The sequence below is a fragment of the Squalius cephalus genome, assembly GCF_949319135.1.
Source record: "Squalius cephalus genome assembly, chromosome: 19".
In the NCBI taxonomy this organism is placed as follows: domain Eukaryota; kingdom Metazoa; phylum Chordata; class Actinopteri; order Cypriniformes; family Leuciscidae; genus Squalius; species Squalius cephalus.
This window is the reverse complement of record NC_137140.1, coordinates 12,947,230-12,969,684: the sequence shown is the minus strand read 5'-3', so window position 1 is coordinate 12,969,684 and position 22,455 is coordinate 12,947,230. Positions and strand designations below refer to the sequence as shown.

Genomic DNA, 22,455 nt, shown 5'->3' with positions numbered 1-22,455 from the left:
TTGCATGGTACCGGGATGTTCAGTCCACGTCCACGACAGGCAGGTCTTTTGCCTCGGCTGCAGAAGCCGCAGACATAATCAGCTGCTCTTCGCAATATGTGGCTCGTAAAGATGGCCGCGAACATCTGATTCGAGCATCAGACTCTCAATCCTCTTCTTCCATATCATATTGAGTACCTTCCGCCATTGTTGTAACTTCACATCTGGCTCCACAGCGCCTGTTAGCTTAGCTTCCAAACAAGATGGCGAATATTGCTTTTAGTTTCTACAAGTGAAGTCCCACCCACTGATCTGTAATAGGTCTGTAGCGTGAGTTCCACCCCTGGAAAAATGTGGAACGAGTGTTTGTAGTCTCAACCCCTCTACAAAGATATGGGACTTCCTGCTTAGAATGACGCAAAATGACGATTTTTACATCATTATAAGCAGGAACCGCAACACTGAAATCCGTATTTCTCCCGTCTCAGGGGAAAATGAGGGAATAACGGCAGTTTCACACATACTCCGTGTGCAGTGCATATGCGGTGCGTGTTGCGGTGCGTATGCGGTGTAGGAGCAGCATTTGCTATAGTGCTTTCACATATGCTGCGTTTGCAGTGCGTAACTGATCCACGGCTGTACCACAAACACATACTCACTATTTGTATTTCAAATCCAGAAGTTATCAGCAACTTTTATTTAAAAAAAGTTTTGTCAGCATTGCGATTCTCTTTGTACACATACACTCTTTAATAGACGTATTCACGTTTAATCACAATTTAAACAACGTATTATTCAATTAATTTCTTCTATATAATTATTTTAAGTTGCTCAAGCAATTGGTAAAATATTTAACCATGTTCTTATATTAAAATCGCTTACATTTTAAATTAAAACTTAAAATTGACAAACACAGCAGACTCATACCCTTTCTTTTGCATAATTTAAATCTTTATAGGCTATAATAAATCTTGCATGTCACAAATAACTTGTTTTTCCACCTCCACGAATGAGACGAGTGTTGTTCATTATGTCGCCTTGTTGAAGTAAATTGTAGTTTTCCTTGATTTACCCCGGTCTTCTAAAAGTAAAAAGATGACTGTGAAAAATAGTAGTATATAATTAAATGCATTTATGGTGAGATTACTACATTTTATTTAATTAAACGCATTTATGGTGAAATTACTACATTTTCACGTCAATCTGTGTTCATTTTGACCACGAACCATGCGCTGTCACTTTAATTCAGCGCATGCAGCACAGCAAAAATAGACTCGGTGCGGAAACTATCTCTGCACTGCTGTATATGCACCGCTCCTGGAACGGATCGCCGGACCGCATCCGCGTGCAGTGTGAAAGCTCTAACCTGTTAACATGGGTACGGAAAAAAATACGCACTGCATACGCACTGCAAACGGAGTATGTGTGAAACAGGCATAATGCACGACCATTCAAAAATATGACTGGGTTTCTAACGATACAAAGCTTAATGCAAATGGGTGATGTGTCCCTTTGATAGTATATTACAGTTCTGTAAATCACTGAAATTAATGTTTCCTTAGAATCGTAAGAGAATTGTTATTCTCAGTTAATCCACAATTGAATAGCTCTAGATCTTGTTTTATATATTTTCCCCTGTTTATTCTGTGCTATATGCATAGAACAACTGTAACAAACATATTGTTGAAAGTAAATATTACAAATGTATGGTGGTGTATTAATGAGCTGTTTGTGTTCTTTAGGATGATGTCTACTGAAAGCACAAATAGTTTCACTCTTATTGGAGAAGCTTCAGATGGAGGGACTATGGAGAACTTGAGTCGCAGGCTGAAAGTAAGGACTCACATACAAAATGGCACTATTCTACACAATTTCATATTTACATTTATGTTCTTGGCAGTCACAAAAATGGTACAATAAAGCAGATGATTTATTATATTATATAATTTGAAAGGCTTGAATTTACATAAATCACAATGTATACAGTGCAACAGCAGAAACTGAGGGAAAAAAATAATGTTATGCTTAATTAGAGCTTTTTTATACAAATTACAAGTCAAGGTGCGATACCAAACAAGACCACTTGAACATGCCAAAAGACCACTATGCCAGCCACTTTGACCTGACTGCATATTTAGCTACTATACTGATCTGTTTAGAATTAATAAACACAAAAATACAAATAAAAAAATTAAAACATAAAAAAATTGTCAATCAGTGAACATTTCCTATGTCAAAGTGTCTGTGCTGTATGATGCTCTTTTGTCTATAAATACCACTGACCCCTTACAAGCTGTAATTATTTTTGCCTTGATTACAGTCATAATCCATAAAGACTGTATTTACTATGTTTTGATCTGCCAGTCAGTCTGTATTTCAAAAAGCCTATGCATGAGGGTGTGTTTTTTTGTTTTTTTTTACTCAAAATATATAGATTGAAAAGGGGGGCTGTGTACAGGGGGCCCTGAGGCCAGGAGAGCCTAAAGGATCTTCCCTAAGGGCCCAGGCCCTGGAACAAGATTTGGTACCCACATACTCCAATCAGACTTAACTATGATATGATAACAGAATTGGATGTAAATTCATTCTCATGCCTCCTACAAGCGATTAAAGAGTATGTATCCTGTGGTGCACATTGCTTGTTTAAGGGTCAAGACATTGACAAAAAGCTAAATAATTAAAATAAGTTCCTTCTATTAGGTGAGAATTATGTATTGTTGCCAGTTACAGGTCTTTAAGGTAAATGTTTGATGTAATTTAAGAAGGGGCCCAGGTATTGTAAGGATTTAAGTGACCCAGAAAGTGAGCATCTTAAAGGGTAGGGAGGAGAGTAAAGATGGAAAGCTCCTAAAGCTTAGTTCAATATAAATTCACAGATAATTTGTTGTTTTCTCATTGGTGAAAATCAATATTGACCTTGTATTTGAAAAATAATCCTCATATAAGAAACAATACTAAAATTCAGAGTCATTCGCATTCGCAAGTTCATTCGCATTCGGAAATCGTCTATTTTTGACTGTCAAAATGCCGGCGGACACAGCTACAGTGAGTTGTTCAAAATCTTTCTTTTTAGTAAACTCTGTGTACACAAACAATGTTCTCAATGCTCGAGTTCATGTGTAGAGCCCCTGGTGATACTTTGAGCAAAGTTTCATGTGTCGAACCTTCTTAGTGTTTTAAAAATAGCTATTTTTGATGCTGTCATAAGTGCCCCATTCACTCCCATTCACAAGGCCTTCCATTCACGAAAGTTTGCCTCGAGTAGATTAACACCTTAAGGCATTTTTAGAGTTGTTTTGTCTGAGTGACACACACAAAAGTAAAGACTCATAAATCCAAAACTATAACAAGGAGAGTCCCTCCGATGTCACAAGACTGTGTGTCCAGGTGCCAGCATGTCGAAGAAAACAAGTCAGTCAATCTCCAATAATGTCACTTGTTCCTTAACCTGTCACCAATAATACTATGTATACACTGTAAAAATAAAAGGTGCCTGGAAGAACCTTTTGGGGTTCTTCACTTTGCCACACCGGCGGAACCGTCTGTAGATCCTCTAGGCACCCTTTAAAAAGGGGCGGTTCTCTGAGGAACCACACAAGTTTCCTGAGGAACTCTTATTTTAGGCACTGTGCGGAACCACTTTGGGTGCCTCCAGGAACCAAATTTCATTATTTTAAATATTTAATTTCATATTGTTACTATGGTTACCTTTGACTTCTATTATAATAAACAAATTGAACCAAATACAAAATAAGAATGGTTTATTGCATATTTTATATTCATTTTATACATACACTTCCATGCACATGGGGAAAAAAGCTAACTATTAATATCAATGAATACACAAAAAAATAGTATAATACATAAGCAACATGAATAATCAACCATGTTTATACAAATAGGCTATACAAGAAAAGACATTTCAACAAAATGCATGGAAACACATATGCTCCACGAAATAAATCAATGTAAAAAAAAATAATTTTGACTAATTAAAAATGTCCATCTTCACTTAAATTTAAAACATTTGTGTTTCAGTCCAATGGTAAGTCTGATATCACTGTTTCCAAGTCCAAAAGCTCTATCAGATGCCAAAAACAAACAAACAGTGCTAATATGCACTCATTGTGCTGTAATATTCCTGAAAATTATGATCCTAACCTTTATCTCTATACAGAAATCTCTGATGGTTAGTTATTCAGCTATTTTGAATCATAAAATGTTGAAGTCTGGGATGCCGTGAGACTGGAGACTGTAATGTACACTATGGCTTTTGAAAAGCTTAAATGTGTGACTTGAATCAACAGTGTTCATAAATGGTTGTTGAGTATTCTCATGAAACAAGATAGAGGAAGTAGAAGTAGAGGCTTCGACCCGGAAACAGTATTAAGGTGCAGTAAAATTATCTGTTGTTCTGTTAATGTTCACTGGTGAATTCCAGTCATTTCAGTAAGAATCCACAGGATCAACAATTTCGTTTGTGGTCAAAAATGTCACTATGGGACCAAGTTGGTCACTGGAATTTGCTAGATTTGACCAACAGAAAGCTGTGTGAAAGTGACTCCTGTGTGAGCTGTGCTTCATACATTGTCGCTACACTGCTGACAATGGTCAATGGATTTTTTTGCCCGTGTAATTTCACGAAATTCTAAAATGTGACCGCACCTTTACTCGCTGCAACATAAAATGCAATCAATATACAATCTTCACAAGGGACATGTGAGGTACTTAACGAGTTAGAAAAGTGGAAAGGTACAGCAGATTCGTTTTCCGTTTGTTTTTCCTCTTTTCTGGTGGATGGTCCAGGCACTTCAATGATTTTCAGGTCTACAGGAGGATTTTTATTCTTGTTCAAACTTGTATTTCAGCTTACCGAGATCCCTGCAAAGTACACAATTTACTGTTAGTAAGGTTATTAAAGTGATAGTTGTGAAATTTAAATAATTTCCACAGCCTTGTGACGTTCCAAACTTGTTTGACTTTCTGTCTGTGGAACCCAAAAGCAGATCTCAGGCATAATGCAACCCCAGTCACCGTTCGCTTTCACTGCATGAAACACAAGCAGAAAAAAATTGTGTAAATCATTCATGAAACCATTCTTATGTACACTTGTCTAGTTCAATTCAATGCAACAATTTATGTAAAAATGGATATTCAGTTAAGCTCCAAAAATGTCCCAGAAAAGATCCTAAAAATAATCAATGAGTTCACAACTCATGTGTTATGGGTTGTGTTGTAAGTCTTCTGAAGCCATATAATAGCTTTTTCCTTTTTTTGTCGAAAAAGACTAAACTTGAAGTTATAATTCAGAGTTAAAATGTCTTATATTCAAATGCATTATTGGCGCCAAACCTGTGATATTATTTTTCTGAGTAACATGAATGAGATTTGAGAGCATGCGGGAAGATTTTCAGAGAATAACTGATTAAAAAACACAAGTACACAGTCAAACAATACAATTTCAAACAGAGAAAGTTCATAGTAATAAAGTACTTGCATGTGGTGCAGATAACTTACTGTAATTCAATGTTGCCACTGAAATGTTCAGAATATTTTAGAAATGTAATGGTTGTTCTGGGGAAACAAAAGAACAAAGCTGATTATTCACAACATAATATTTATTGACCAGTAAATGGCTTTAAAATGGTATTTGAGAGAATGAGGGCACCTGTAGTAAGTAAAGTTAGGCTAAACAAAAACAGACCAAACTATATTAACCTGCTTTTGTTATTCATAACAAACGCCATTGACGAAATAAATTAGTTAGGCTATATCAGCAATTTGAAGACACAGTTGTACAGAATATGTTGAATTGAATGACTAAATCAATCTAAGACAATAAGTCAATAATTTCCATTTGTTCATTCGATCAACAGTTAGCATCGCGGCTAAAATCTTCATACCAGATACTGTGCAATAAACGAGTGGTAAACACTGTAAAAACGTAGTAATGTATAATAAATTTAGTTTATATATATGTGTGTGTTTGAATATATAGTGAGTAGAGTCTGTATTTGTTTATTTGGCGAGTTTACAAACCTTGTAACGGAGAGCCGAACAAACGGCGGAAGCTTTGATGAGAGGAGCCGTTACTTTCAAACCCGATGACGTCGATCGATCAGCTGAGCTTTGCTGCGCGCGGATCACTGAAGCGACGACAGCAGAGGAATAGCAGCAGTTTCATGACGGAGTAAAACTTTTCTCCTCCTGGTTCTTCTTCTTCATATTATTAATATTATTATTATTTAGTGTTGTTGTTTAAGGTTTAAATTAATCAATAAAATAGGCCTATACTAAATAAATGTAAGCTACCCAGGTGAAAAAGACGTAGGCTACTGTTAAATATATTAAAAATGCATTAAAGTATATTTGTTTTGTAGGCCTACTAAAAACACACTCAAGTACATTTTTAATACATTTAATAGTACATCTTTTTCACCTGGGTATGTATACTGAATCTAACAAGTAGCCTATTATTATAATAATAATAATAATAATAGGATAATAATAATCTTATTCTGGCCTCACTGAACCATTGGGTTCCTCCAGATGCTGGCTTTAACATAAGAGATCTTCCAGGAACCACTTAAATGTTAAAAGATCTTCCAGTAACCCTTTTATTGCATTCAAGTTCCTCTATTTTCCCCCAAAGCACTTCGAGGTCTCATGGTGATGAAAAGGTGACTCCAGAACCTCTGAACTAAATACAAAGTGCTTAAAGGATCCCATAAGTTCCAGCAAGAACCTCAAAGATTGTCAGTGCTCCTCCAGTAACCCTACTATAGGAGAAAGAGCTTTGAGGCACTTAAATTACATTTTGAAGTTCCTTGAGTATCCAACAGGATATTTGAGGCTCCTTTAGTTTTTACAGTGTAGTCTATGAACAATAAACTTGGTTAAGAGTATTTTAATATAAAAATCTTACATACTTCACCTTTGAATTTAGAAATGTGATTACAACCTGGCATACACATATAGTTGAGAGGGTTCTTTAATCTGGATCAATTACAATTTATTTTGATATTCTAGGTATTGTCAACTGGCCAGAATGTTGACGTGAAGGACTATAATGCGTTAAGAGCTCGCTCAGGTACTGAGGAGCTAAACCATTTATAGCTTTGTAAGTAATTAGCAAGATTTTAAAATGTGTGATGTTTTAATGGAGAGCTAATACAGGGGTTGACCGAACAGGGCTTATGTGGTCATACTTCCTGGTAAAGCTGCTGCATTTTGGGCCAACTGGATTTAGATTAGAGCATTGCAATAATCTGACCTTTAGGTCATGAACACATGCAGTTCTCTTACTAGAGGTTCTCTCGTACTGCGTAATAGCTTACGCTATGGGGAAACACTCTTTTCCTCGAGATACTGAAGCCAAAAAATTATCCTTAATTTTTGTATTAATGTAAAACGCGTTGCGGCAGCACGCAGACATGGGCGAGACAGCTCGCACGCCCATTGGCTGCTCTGCGGCAACTGCAGCAGCCTATCGAGAGAGGCCCCTCGTGACGATTGATCCAATGAGGGCGCTTCGCGCCCACTACGTCACGTCCCGCCGAAACGGGTGGGGCCTTGGGCTATAAATATAGCCTCGGAAGGCTGGTTTAGCTGATTTTTCATCTCTTCAGCGGAGCTCACGCATCGCTGGATCCCGAGAGGAAGAAGCCACGCCGTTGAAAAAGCCTTCTGCGGGACGAGCCCTCACCTGAAGCTGCTGGTCGACATCTCGCCGCCTTCAGTCGCCGTTCCTGCTCACGCTATCCGGCGTATCTATCCTTTTACTGCTGTGTGTGTTCGCCGCCACGACACACACTATCTTCCTAAAAGAGACAAGCGTCTTTTTCAAGATGCCTCGTCCATCCTGTGGCTCATGCCGAGCTCCACTCAGCGACGGGGACCACCACGTCATCTGTGTTTCCTGCCTGGGTGAGGATCACGCAGCTCTCGCGCTCGCTGATGGCGGCTGCCCTCACTGCGAGCTAATGCCCATGGTGACTCTGCGGACTCGCATGGCATTCTTCAACGAGGCTGCACCTTCGCCCGCTGCGGTGCCGCGCCGTAAGAAGCGCCGTGCCCAACGGGTCCCGGAACCCCCTCCATCCCGCGAATGCTTGCCGGTGCGCCCGCCAGCTTCGACTGCTTCCGTCGAGTCCCTCACCGCCGGACAGCGGCCGCCGTCTGCCACCGCTTCCGCCACGGGAGACTTCGAGGAAGCTGCGTCTGTGGAGGATGACAGCTGCTCTCTCCTAGCGTCGGGTAGCGAGGACTGGTCGAGCTCTGCGGATCTCGCACCCTCCTCTCACCGGCCATCGGGGAAAAGGGCCAGCATTGAGGCAGAGCTCATGCGTCTGCTCGAGCAGGCCGTTCAGAGCCTCGGCCTCGATTGGACGACGCCCCAGCAGCCTGCACACAACCGTCTCGACGGCTGTTTTCTTCAAGGGGACCGTGTTTCTCCGACCTCTAGACCAGCGCCTTTCCTTCCTGAGCTTCACAAGGAAGTCGCTAAGTCCTGGGGCGCCCCCTTTTCAGCCAGAGTGCGTGCCCCCGTCTTTACAGCATTCTCCGTGGTTGACGGTGCTAAGGACAAGGGGTACCACTCTCTTCCCCCCGTGGAGGAGGCTGTAGCCGCCCATCTTTGCCCGCCCTCCGCTGGACGGCGCGCTAAGACGGCGCTACCTTCTAAAGCCTGCCGCATGACGTCATCCCTGCACGGTCGCGCTTACACCGCCGCCGGACAGGCAGTCTCTGCACTTCACTCCATGGCCATCTTGCAGATATTCCAGGCCAACCTTCTCCGCAAAATGGACGAGGAGGGCCCGGAAGCCGTCAGCCTGCCAGATTTGAGGAGCGCAACGGACCTTGCCCTTAGCGCCACCAAATCCGCTGCACAGGCCATAGGGCGGAGCATGGCCTCTCTCACCGTGGCTGAGAGACACCTCTGGCTCACGCTCTCGGAGATGTCGGACTCGGAGCGCTCCGCGTTCCTCGACGCCCCCGTCTCTCCCGCCGGCCTATTCGGATCGTCTGTCAAAGACTTCGCAGACAGATTCGCAGAAGTGCAGAAAACATCGCAGGCCATGAAGCATTTTCTGCCAAAGCGCTCCAGCTCCGTAGCAGGTCGCTCTAAAAAGCCGTCTACTCGCAGCTCTCAGCCGCAACCCCAGCCCGCTGCAGCCGCTCCACAGCGCCGTCAAACCCAGGGCCAGGGTCCTCGCTCTCACTCTACCAGCCGCCGCCCCCCTCAACGCGGGCCCCGGCCGAAGGTTGAGTTGAAGCCCGAGGCCTCAAAGTCTTCCTAGCCAGCCTAGGAAAACGACGGTGTTCGAGTCCCGCTGCGGCCGGACTCCCACCGAAAATCCCCGCTCGCTCAGTTCCAGTAATTGCGACTGTTCCAGCGTATTTTGCAGTAAACAAGTTGGTGAAGCAGCCCGCTTGCCTGCACACAAACGGCGTTTTTACGGCGACCCAGATAAATCCCATAAAGAGTGTATTTTCTGGTATCCCGGCCACGGCCGATGGTGTTATGAGTGTAGTAAAAATGCCCACTGCCCAGTGCCCATTCCTACACACAAGCACAGCCCGTCACACACGGCCCGCACAAATAAAATCGACTCACGTCGATTGTGCACTAAATGTAGTGAACGTGCCCACAAACCAGTGCCCACAAACACTACACTCAGTATGTTCCGCGGTCTCTGTAAAAACGAAACCAGTGCGCATACATTCTGCCAAAGCAGACGGTGTTGTCAGCGTTATGAGCGGGCCAGCTGTCCCACACCCCTATTCGCTCACACACATCATAAGCCCCACGAAGGTTTCCACGCTCATTCTCTCTCAGCTCACCGCTATAGGAGAACAGAGCGTGGACAGGCTGCCCGCTGTCATCAGCGCCCCCCCGGTCTCACACGCCGCAAGCACGGCGTTCATGTTACAGCACAACGGCGCTCTGTGCTCGCCACCAGATCGCGACCAGAGCCCAAATATCATTTCACCCCTAGCTACTGACGCGAATGCATGGGCAAAGCTTCCCGGGGTGACAGAATGGGTGCTGAACATTATAAAAAGAGGCTATTCGCTACAGTTCGTTCGACGCCCGCGTCGTTACGCTGCGCGAACCGAAACTACGGTGAAAGACGAGGTAGCACACCTACTTCGAACCGAAATAGCGAAACTATTGAGCAAGGGGGCTATAGAGCCGTTATCACAGGCTCAGAGCAAAGGGGGCATGTACAGCAGATATTTTCTGGTACCCAAAAAAGACAGGGGTCTCAGACCCATTCTGGATCTAAGACAATTGAACAGAGCGCTCATGAAACGACGTTTCAGAATGCTCACAACCAGGAAAATCCTCTCGCAAATTCGCCAAGGGGACTGGTTCATGTCAATAGATCTGAAGGACGCATATTTCCAAATACAAATAGCGTCACGTCACAGGCGATTTTTGAGATTCGCCTTCGAGGGCCAGGCATATCAGTACTCAGTCCTGCCGTTTGGCCTGTCCCTGGCACCCAGTGTATTCACGATGTGCATGGACGCAGCGCTCGCACCCCTGAAAATGCGGGGTATACGAGTGTTGAATTATCTGGACGATTGGCTGGTTCTAGCTCGATCACACTCAGAGCTCATAGAACACAGGACCATATTACTCGATCACCTCGAGAATTTAGGTCTCAGAGTCAATTGGACGAAGAGCTCGCTGTCTCCGTGTCAGACTATATCGTTCCTGGGTATAGAACTGGACTCGCGCTCTATGACAGCACAGCTGTCATTACAGCGCAGACTGGACATTCAGCGCATGACAAAAGCTTTTCACCGCGGTGCTCTGGTCCCGCTCAAAAAGTTTCAGAGAATGCTGGGTCTCATGGCCTCAGCATCATCAGTGCGTCAGCTGGGTCTGCTTCGCATGCGCCAGCTGCAGTTCTGGCTGAAAGCGCGTGTACCGCGCAGAGCATGGACTCACGGTCTTTTTCGCCTCAAGGTCGATCACGAATGCGTTTTAGCGCTGAAACCTTGGAAGGTGACCGATTGGTACCGGTCAGGTGTAAACCTGGGGATTTCCTCGAGCGTGAAGGTAGTGTCCACGGACGCCTCAACCTCGGGATGGGGAGCGCTGCTCGAGGGCAGACCGTTCTTTGGCCAGTGGTCAGAACGGGAAAAGCTTCTGCACATAAACTGCCTGGAAATGCTGGCAGTCATCAACGCGCTCAGACGTTTTTATCCCCAGATAAAAGATCACCACGTTCTGGTCCGCTCAGACAACATGTCAGTGGTGGCTTATATAAATCGCCAAGGAGGCGTCAGATCCAGAGCCCTTCACAGGCTGACGGAACGCCTCCTGAAGTGGGCTCAGCACAATTTGCGCTCGCTGAAAGCCGCGCACGTGCCGGGTCTTTTGAACGTAGGACCAGACAGACTGTCAAGGAACAACGTTCCGGCAGGGGAATGGTCCCTACATCCGCAGACAGTCCAACTGCTGTGGAAAACATTCGGCAAAGCGAAAGTAGACCTATTTGCGTCTCAAGAAAACGCTCATTGTCTGGAGTTTTTTTCCAAGAGCAGGGATGCACTGGCCCACGACTGGCCCTGCTACCCGCTCTATGCGTTTCCCCCCGTCGCGCTCTTACCACAGGTATTAGAGCGAATCAGGGAGAGTGGATGCTCAGTACTACTCGTGGCCCCATTTTGGACGAACCAAGCATGGTTCCCGGTTCTGATGCGGTTGACAAATACTGCCCCATGGCCGATACCAGTGAGGAGAGATCTCCTCTCGCAGGCCAATGGCACGATCTGGCATCCTTACCCGGAGCTTTGGTCCCTGCATGCGTGGACCATCAACGGGTACCCGTTAAACTCCCAGAGGGAGTGTTAAACACAATCACACAGGCCAGAGCCCCGTCTACAAGGCGGCTCTATGCCTCGAAATGGTCAGTGTTCTCTAACTGGTGTGCAGCTAGTGACATATCACCCTCACACTGTGGAGTGTCGGAGGTTCTTTCCTTCCTACAAGAGCTACTGGATAAGGGCAGAGCCCCATCCACGATCAAAGTTTATGTGGCGGCCAGGCGCTCTCAGTGAGCGCGACGTGTATGGAGTTTGGGCCTAACGACTCTAGAGTCATACTCAAACCGAGGCACGGGTACGTTCCTAAATCCCTCAACACCCCGTTTAGGGCGCAGATCATTTCCCTGTCAGCCCTACCGGTCTCTGACGAGGATGGAGACACAAGCTGCCTTTGCCCAGTCAGGGCATTAAGAGCTTATGTGTCTCGCTCAGCTGTCTTTAGACAGACGGAGCAGCTCTTTGTTTTGTTCAGCGGACGTTCTAAGGGACTGGCCGCGTCAAGACAGAGCCTATCCAGATGGATAGTTGATGCTATAGCGCTGGCTTATGCATCAAAGGGCTTACAATGCCCGTTAGGTGTCAAAGCGCACTCCACGAGAGGCATGGCCTCGTCATGGGCTTGGTCTAGTAGGATTGCTTTACAAGATATCTGTATGGCGGCAGGCTGGGCCTCCCCGTCTACATTTATAAGGTTCTACAACCTAGAAGTTCCCGCTTTGCAGGCCAAACTGCTCTCGGTCTAATAAACCAGTATTATCTGCCCGTCACTACCGGCTCAGAATACTGAAACTGTTACAGTGTCGTTCACTGAGCGACTATATTTTCTGTGGGCAGTGTGTAAGTCCCCCTGATATTATATCAGCCCAGGCTGAGTTCACCCTGGCTGTATGGAACACTTCTTATAACCTGCTCCCTATAGAGCACTATATTTTAGGGAATGATGCTAATCAGCCTCTCTTTTCCGGACTCTCTGTGAGTCCCTGATTATGCAATGTATGAGCCCCGGGCACCTACTCGTGGGACTTTAGTGTGGGATCTCAGCACGCACGGCGTTTTGCATTGTGTTCCCCATAGCGTAAGCTATTACGCAGTACGAGAGAACCTCTCGTAAGAGAACGTACTCTGTTACTAGCGTAACCTCAGTTCTCTCTAGAAGAGGGAACGAGTACTGCGTATCCTGCCGTGCATGCATCAAACTCTGGTTCGCTTCAGCGATGAAAAACCAGCTAAACCAGCCTTCCGAGGCTATATTTATAGCCCAAGGCCCCACCCGTTTCGGCGGGACGTGACGTAGTGGGCGCGAAGCGCCCTCATTGGATCAATCGTCACGAGGGGCCTCTCTCGATAGGCTGCTGCAGTTGCCGCAGAGCAGCCAATGGGCGCGCGAGCTGTCTCGCCCATGTCTGCGTGCTGCCGCAACGCGTTTTACATTAATACAAAAATTAAGGATAATTTTTTGGCTTCAGTATCTCGAGGAAAAGAGTGTTTCCCCATAGTGTAAGCTATTACGCAGTACTCGTTCCCTCTTCTAGAGAGAACCGAGGTTACGCTAGTAACCGAGTACGTTTTACAGAAAAATGCGGTTTACAAATGCGGCTTTCAAAGTACTTACACTTGATGAAAAAAAAAATATATATATTTTAGCAAAATATTTTAAAATAAGGTTAGATTTATTTGTATTCTTTGCTTTAAAAGGGACAATGCACATTAATTAACATGAGCACTCAAGTCCATTATGTTAATGTGCCACATTTAGCTACAGATTTATATACAGGCTAATTTATTGTACTCTCATTCACTCTATTTAAAATGTTTGCATTCTAGATTAAATTGCAATTTTTAAACGAGTCTCAAAAGTATTAAACAGTACACGCATCTAACAGTAGGGTGAGCCACGTACGTTTATGAAGTACTTAATATAAAGCACATCTCATGTTTAAGATGGTTTGGATCGTGCACTTATCTGGCAACAGAATGACATGCTTTAAGAAACACCTGGAGAAACAATTATACAATGTGTATAATTGTATAGTCTCTCTGGGATTTTTGCAACTAATCTGGATGAAATGTTACATGACCAATTAGAAGAAAACGTGGCCAGTCATCATATTTGAAAATTATTGTTGTTAAAGACTGATTTGACTCTTAATAAAGCAAATACTATTTCTACTCAAATTGAGGCTGCTGGTGAAAAAGTTAAAACTATTTTGGATCAGAGTCAGGTGCCTGTGCAAGCAATGCAAGAAAAAGCTAATGCTGCTGTCAGTCGGTATCGATATAAATACTCTGCGTCTGCATCTTTTCTTCGAGGAGGCCGCCTTCCTCCTCTAAGACTTAAGATGAATTCATCGGCTCATGCATGTTATCCTTGTTGATCAACAAAACATCTAGTAAATGATTCTAGATGTTCTGCCGTTTTTAGCAATTGTCAAAAGATTGGGCATTTTTCAAGAGCATGTCGCTCGCAGCAAACATGTATAGTTCATGAGATTGAATTGCTTGAACTCCAAATTCTTTACATGCATGATGTGTTAACTGTTAAGATAAAGTGCACTGCTACTATCACTACTGCTTCTGCCTCTGTACTAAGGATGTGACGGTAAGGATATTTTCCCACCGGTTAATCGTCGTGTGAGTGACAACACCGGTATCACCAGTGGGGGCTTTTAAACCGCTAATTTAAAGGCGAAAGGTGCAGAGCAAGCATTTTTCCATTGGAATGAACTGAAAACGCTCGCTCTGTTCTGCTCGTTCTGCGCCTGTTGACACGTGGGGCCGTGCGCATTTTAGTTTCGCTTTCAAATTAGTGCCAATTCAGGGGCGGATTGCTTGAATGGTGAGTTCATTAGCCTATTATTCTTAATGAAAAACACAACAACAAAACAGTACAATGACAAATTCGCTTATAGGTGCTTTTTCATTTCGCTTTGACACCAAATATTCCACCATCATTGTCAGCTCCTCATTCTCGTGATAAATTAACTCTGACTCCTGCTGCCGATCTGTGCTGCGACTCTCGTTCAGCTCACGATTTATTAAGCAGACACCGTTCAGTTTTTAATTGTAGTGTCTGTTCTCTTACAGAACTAAATGATTTTATGTAAAAAAAAAAAAAAACAATTACAAAAATCGACGGTGGGGGGCGGTGGCGGTTAGTGATGTAACCGGTGTTGCTTCTGAACACCGTCAACACCGACTATCGTAGCAAGCCTACTCTGTACCTGTGGAGCTCACTCCATTCTGTCAATATCTGTGTATGAGACCCATTTTAAAAAGGACTACTTGTTGCCTATCTCTTCCTTGCATAACCTCTGAAGGGTCAGCACTGTGGCCAGTCCATCGCAGGGCACTTGTTGCATCCTCCTGTTAAATTGGTGACATATTCCAGGACCCAATACCAGTACTTTGTTGCTTACCTTTTTCTGTCACCAAGGATGATGTTAACGATCTAAGCGCATGGTCTAAAGTGCACAGCGAAAGCGCACTTAGGGCGAGTCCAAGTCCACTTTTGCTAGTTTAACGACGGGAAAAATTGTCGGCTCGCCCGGCGCATGGTCTAGAAGGGTTGTCCCTGTTTTCTTAATGAGTATGTGTTTTGAGCGTAACGTGCAATAAACCAATCAGAGTCTCATCTCCCATTCCCTTTAAAAGCCAGTTGCGCTCACGCCATGACGGATTCGCTATTTACATAGTGGAATTTTCAAGCGGAAAAACTGAACACTTCTCTAGTGAGGAAACGGATCTGCTCGTGCGCGAGGACACATGGGATCTACAAGACAAAGTGTACGTGCGTTGTGAACCTGCCTATAGACTCATGTTACTAACGCGCTCTTTAAATAACAAAAATAAAATTGCACCATTGACTTTAGGCCAGGCTTCAGTTTGTCAATGGCACCGTCTATTTCCGTTGCCTCAAAATAGCAACGCACCAACAATACGCCTGAACACACCTTGTTTTCAGACCAGCACGCCCATGGGCGCACAAATGCATTTGCTATTTAAACAACGTGGCAAAGAACGTGAAAATGATAACTGTGTCAGGCTGAAAATAACCAAAAACACTTGCCTGGCGCTGCGCACCGGGTGTATGATGGGGCTGTTAGGGAATTTACAGTTAAAGATCCAAGGACCAGATATAATTAATAAAGACCAGGAGTTAGAAGTGCAGTCAATTTAAGACAAGAGTCAGAATTATAACTGAAATTTAATTCTAACTGTCAGGCTGAAAATAACAAAAAACACTTGCCTGGCGAAGCGCACCGGGTGTATGATGGGGCTGTTAGGGGGGGGCCCCCCCCCCATGCACCAGTCTGCACACACGTCACACACCAGGATGCGCTCGCGCCCTCAGATCACTTGGACGTGGCTGTGTTACAAGAGGCAAAAACTATATAAATACTGTTCGTTTTCTCACACAAACCGCTCGTTTCGTGTCTTAGGCCATCAATGTGTACTTACGATGGGGACTTGTTTAATTTGGACGATGGATGAATTGTTTTAATTTGGACTCTGTGCATGCTCTTTGAGACAGTGACCACAGACCTGCATGATATGACTGTCAGACAAGAACGGTTTGACCTAAAAATATCAAAATTGAAACTACTGCGGAAAAAAAGACACCTACATCTTGGATGCCCTTGAGGTAAGCTAAAACATACCAAAATTTAATTTCAAAGTGAACTATCCCTTTAACTAAAAAATGGTCACTTAAACTGTTGGTTCCAATGGCCCTTGTGACCTATAGTCGTCATGGTGAGCTAGAAGAACAGATATGTTTCAACACGTTGAAGACCTTTCTCAAACAAAACGAGTCCATATTTAATTTCTGGAAGCCGGGCTAAATGAGCAAGCACTGTTACTGCATTACTGGCATGGGCCAGACCCTCAGTCACCTTCAGATATTTAATACACCAGTCAGATATTTAATATAGACATTAGAGAATATATGAAAAGAACATTTCAGTAATCACACTGATAACTCCTATAATTAAGTAATCTCATACGCTTCGAGAAGTCATTCACTCATTTGATATTTAGACTGAAAAATATTGATTAATACCTTGATTATAATCACTCATTAGATATACATTGAAGCAGCAGTGGATTCCAGAATCCACTTCCCTCAGGGCCCATCAATTTTTTAGTTTGGCACTGCTCTTGGAATGGATTTGATTAATGGATTGCATTTTCTTCTTCCATTCTTTCGGAATCTGCTCGACTGTCAGCACCTGTAATGGGCCTTTCTGCTTCTCTGCCTGTTGCTAAGCTGTGATGTACAAAAGGTTTCCTGGATAAAGTAAAAGTCTCTCCTAATGTTACACCTGGTCAGAAACTCAGATCTGTTCGAACGGCTGTCATTGAAGAACTTCAGCTTATTCTTGACTTTGGTGTCATTGAGAGAGTGGATGCATTAAGGTTTTCAAAAGTACTGGTACTTTCAGTACCAATTTGATATTTAAATTTTAAAAACATAACAGTACCAGTCTTTATGCTGTACCGGTATAGTATAGAGTACAGGGCGAATCCATTACACTGATAGGTGCTGATTTCAAACACTTCTGTTTGAAGCTCAAGACGCCACAGTTTGTTCAGCGTGAGCTCTGCATGCTCTCGAATCATTTTGTTATAACCAACAAAGTATAAAGACGATGAAAATAAAAGATTTATTGTGCAGTATAGACAGGTTTTTTATTATAATGGGAGTTTTCATTCAGTAAGCTTGCGCTGCGGCTGAACTGAAGAGATATTAGCTTTATTGATGATAAAGGAAGTGCTTTTTGGTTGCTTTCTGATATAACCCATTTATAATTTGAAATGTTATTTTTCATGCTGCCAAGTTCAAGTACACACTGCAAAGTTTCAGGAGTGACAATCATATTGAAATGAGGAATTGGATTAAGTTATGGGGAATATATTGTTTCCTTTTATTTTATTATTGTCCAGAAGATGGCGCTATGGGTTGTTGTGCTGGTACCCTTACGTCTCATCCGTCCTTTGGATGAGACGTAAAACCGAGGTCCTGACTCTCTGTGGTCATTAAAAATCCCATGGCACTTATCGTAAAAGAGTAGGTGTGTAACACTGGCCCCGGCCACATTTCACCATTGAAGTTAGAAACGTGTATACCAATGTCGTATGTAACTTTAGAGATGGTCCCTAAATGTGCGACTGTCCAATGTCAAGCCAACTTTATGCCAGTATATCACTGGGAAACGCTCAGCATTCAAGTTTGTGCGTAAAGTTCATATTCTGAGTCCATCTGCTTGCCTGCGAGTTTGGTCTTTTATATCACTGTATTAGTCAAGCTACGTTAAGCGTTTTTATGTCCTGAAGTATTGAGGGGAAACCCTAGTAGCCTACTGCATGCAGCACAAACTAAACCAAGAGAAATGTCAACCTCAAATGTAACATTGGATCTGTACATCCGCATCGGGGGAATAACATTATAATCTTGTTCATGGTAGAGAAAGATGCATGTAGGCTACACAGGAAAAGTAACCGTGAAGACACTGAATTTAACATAAACAGCCATCATAATAATCACAAATACACTTAAATTGCTGTAAATTACTTTTATGAATGAATGGCTTGTTCTAACTGTTGCTGGTCTTCATCAACAACACGCGCTTTTGCACCACCTGCTGGTGAAGTTGACTAACAGCAGATGGAGAGTATGCTCGGTAATCTACGGCTTTTCCTGCAGTTCCTGGATGTCAACATAGAATTTTCTGTCGAATTTGAACCACTGAATTTGTGGAAGCGAATTTGCAAAGCGAAATAAAATGGACAGAAAATTGCCCGTTGAATATTATAGCTTAACAGCTTAACTTGGAAAACCTTTTTTTTTTTTTTTGCCTTTGTCCCACTTTTGGAGTGTTGCATCCATTAAAATCAAAATGTGTTTATATTTAGAAAATACATTTAATTTGGTCAGTAGAAACTTTGGAAATCTATTCTTTGTACTTTTGAATTTCTTGATTTTATTGCATTTTACAAAATGTCCCAAATTTTATGCAAATCAGGTTGTAGGTTCAATACAATCCATAGTACAAAGAAAAGTAAATTGGACTATGACATGAACTTTTGCCAGCATTATTGATCAATCCACAGCAGTTATTAATATATTTTAGGGAATCATGCCAGAAAGAAAGAAAAAAAAAAAAAAACTAAATCAAGACCTGGACAATACAGTAAACACCTTTCTTTTTTTTTTTTTGCTTCTTCAAATAAACATGTAAGTCATCAAAGACAAGGTTTGTCTGAGGAGACCCTTGTTTTCCCAGTTGTTAATCTCAAACTAACGTCCATAACAGTTGGAGTTTAAAATGCGGTGTATGCAAGCTCTGTAATCACTTGTGCAAAAAACATGTGCCTGAAATTTGGCACAATTTATGTCTCTGCGAAATTATCAGCGTAGCATAGTTACACGTTCAAGTTGTTTGGTGTTTATGGTGATTATTTCACGTATCTGTTTAATAGACACATAGAATCATTAAATGACATATGAGCCTGTTACTCATCAGTGTAAGAGCTGTATGGCGTCTTTTGACATGACAGCTGAAGAACTTTCAATCATGCTTGTTAATGTGTTAAATAAATAGCAGACTAATAAAGCATTCATTAATAAATAGATAAAACGTATGGCTTAAAGAGATACATTTCTAATAAAGCTATTAAACATGCAAAAACATGGAATTTATTTTATGCAGGAATGAAACTTGTGCTAGGGGTATAATTTGTAGAACCTTTTTGGCATAAAGGTTTTTTTTGGAATTCTAGGGTAGAACCCTGTTCAAGCATTATAGGTTGGGTGAAGTAGATGAATGTATCAGAATAGATCCTTCTTTCTGTATGTGTTTTTCCTGTAGGTGACAAGCGATCTGTTTGACATCATGTCTGGTCAGACAGATATTGATCACCCACTGTGTGAGGAATGCACTGACACACTCCTGGACCATCTTGACACACAACTCAACATCACTGAGAATGAGTGCCAAAATTACAAGTTAGTATCACTCTCGCTCAAAACATGTCAAGTAACAAACAACTGTTTTTCTTTCTTTTTCTGTGAGTGGGATGTGTTAATTTTTTTGTGCTAGGGTTTGTATCATTATTTTTGTCATTAAACCTTTTTAGTCAATACATGATTGACATCATTGACTCCAGTGGGTCACTCAATTGGCTTTGAATTGTCAGGAGCTGTTTAGAGTTGCTGTCTCAGCTACCAAAAGAGGAGGAGGCCAGTCTACTGAATGCACTGCAGCAGTTGAAACAAGAAGAGGAATCTTTGATCCAGGAACTGGAGAGCATTGAGGGTCAGCGTGAAGCTGTGGCAGAAGAGCTGTCTGAGGGACGAAACTACAGCCAGCTGATGGACACAGAAGAACTTCAGTACATATGAATTATAATATTTACAATGGAGTCATATCATTCTTTTTTTATTATAATAGAGGAATCCCTGTTCCCTAGGGCAATGCTATCATTTAGTATGTGAGAGGGACACAACTACAGCCCAACTGCTGTTGTCCTCCTTTACAGCCTCTTTGCAAAGCTTGTACACAGTGCGTGCAGAATTATTAGGCACGTTGATTTTCTGATCATATTTTTTTTTACAGGCACATTTTACCAATTCCAAACCACATTAATCTTAACTACTATTAATTTTGTATTTAATCATTTATAAGTGAGATATAATTGTTTGTGAAGGCTGGAAATGAAAAACGCCTTCCAGGTAGGTTGCAGTTCTGAAAAATGGTGGCCCTGGAGACTAATTGGTTCCTGATGATTCCACACTTAATTCTTCACCTTAATTCTTTTGCAATTAACGTGTCTTTTCTTCTCCACCTGTTTTTGTCTTACCCTGCTGACCCAATGAGCATTTCACTGTCCAATTGCATCCTTCTCATGGGCATTTAATAATTTTTGACTTTTCAGTCCGAGTTAAAACTCTTTTTTGGCTTATTTTATCTGTGAAAGAAAACGTGCCTAATAATTCTGCACACCTGAATATTAGGCATTTTTCATTTCCAGCCTTCATGAATAATTATATATCACTTATAAATGATTAAATACAAAATAAATAGTAGTTGTTATTAAGATTAATGAGGTTTGGAATTGGTAAAATGGACCTGGAAAAAATATATGATCAGAAAATCAACATGCCTAATAATTCTACACACACTGTATTGTGAAACATTCATAATGCAGTCCTTGCTCAAATTTACTGCTCAAACTGTCAAGATCAGATTGAAATCAGGTGAAGTTGAAGTTAGCCATTTTAAATCTAAAACATGTCATATACAGTACAATATAATTTAAGTTGTTACAGCATTTTTGTAGTGCATTGGCCAATTTTTTTTCGAGAAAAAGAAAAAAAGTTCCTCTTAAATACTTTTTAACTTTTTTTTGTTGTTGTCAGTTTCCAGGTAAATACATTTTGTCATCTTTGTTTGTTTGTCTCAGGTATCAGAAGGAGTACTGTGAGTTTAAGAGACAGCAGCTGGAGTTGGATGATGATCTTAAGAGTGTGGACAATCAGATGCGTTACTGTCAGATTCAGCTAGACAGACTCAAGAAGACCAACGTTTTCAATTCCACCTTTCATATCTGGTTTCATATCTCTTTATAAAAACCTGTTTTAATTAATATTTTAGGAACAAGTTTCGGCATCAAAACAGAAATATGTGCACATTGAATAAGCCGATAATTTATATGTATTTATATGCAAAACTAAATTGGTTAAAATTATGCATATAAACATTTTAAGGTTTCCTTTCTTTTTTTTTTCTTTCTCAGGCACAGTGGGCAGTTTGGAACAATAAATAACTTCCGCCTGGGCAGATTACCCAGCGTACCAGTGGAATGGAATGAAATTAATGCAGCCTGGGGTCAAACTGTACTTCTGCTGCATGCGCTTGCAAACAAGATGGGACTTTGCTTTCAGAGGTGCTTGGATAAGAAACATTTTTTACTAGATAGATAAAGCTTGTGTAAAAATTTTGATGTCTTGTCTGAAAGTTTCAAATACTTTTAAAAGCTTGAAGTTTTTACATCAAGACAAACAGCAAATCAATCAAAAATCAGATCGACCAATTTAGTCTACATTAGACCACATCAAACTGCATTAGACCTCAGCAGACCTTTAAGAATCACTTTCAGATCCCATTAAACCTCTTCAGACACAATTAGAGTGCATTTACACCTGGTCTTTTCATGAACGCCAATTAGTCTAATCAGTAAAAATGCATGAAAATGATAAGTGTAACGCTTCGTTATGAAACCCAAAGCGCATCAGACTTTAAATGCGTTCCCAAATGCACATTATTGGAAAGCCAAACGAACAGCACATGCAGAAACTGAGTTTGTGTGGAGCAGCATTTACTATGAACAGAGCCACTCCGAGGCACTGGAAGAATCATGTAACTTGTCCTGTCGGCATGTAAAAAATTTACTGTAAAACCTGCAGCGCATGTATAAATTTAATTTAATCATAGTGTTTGTGATTTCACAATAGCACAAAACCATTTAAAAATCCCAATGTGGCTTAAATATATTGTGCAGCCTTAGAATACGGTCTAATAATGTGGTTCATGCTGCTCTTCCATGGATTGTGCCACTTACAGCATTTTGCCAGTT

At 42.0% G+C, this 22,455-nt stretch overlaps 1 protein-coding gene and 1 long non-coding RNA gene across 3 annotated transcripts in view; one reads left to right on the top strand and one right to left on the bottom strand.

The window, feature by feature from the left end:
- Positions 1-22,455, top strand: part of becn1 (beclin 1, autophagy related) — a 131,030-nt gene that overhangs the window by 91,255 nt on the left and 17,320 nt on the right. The window contains exons 5-10 of one of the 2 annotated variants that reach the window (XM_079851079.1): positions 1,722-1,812; positions 2,414-2,503; positions 19,689-19,825; positions 20,017-20,211; positions 21,283-21,429; positions 21,616-21,765. In XM_079851079.1, coding sequence (XP_079707205.1) covers positions 1,722-1,812; positions 2,414-2,503; positions 19,689-19,825; positions 20,017-20,211; positions 21,283-21,429; positions 21,616-21,765 — 810 coding nt within the window. The remainder of the gene's footprint in view (positions 1-1,721; positions 1,813-2,413; positions 2,504-19,688; positions 19,826-20,016; positions 20,212-21,282; positions 21,430-21,615; positions 21,766-22,455) is intronic. The other variant, XM_079851080.1, reaches the window with a different exon arrangement.
- Positions 4,756-6,065, bottom strand: LOC307146800. The gene is made up of 4 exons (XR_013819157.1): positions 6,019-6,065; positions 5,497-5,553; positions 4,951-5,025; positions 4,756-4,860 (listed from the first exon to the last, which is right to left on the bottom strand). It is a non-coding gene; the product is annotated as an uncharacterized lncRNA (long non-coding RNA).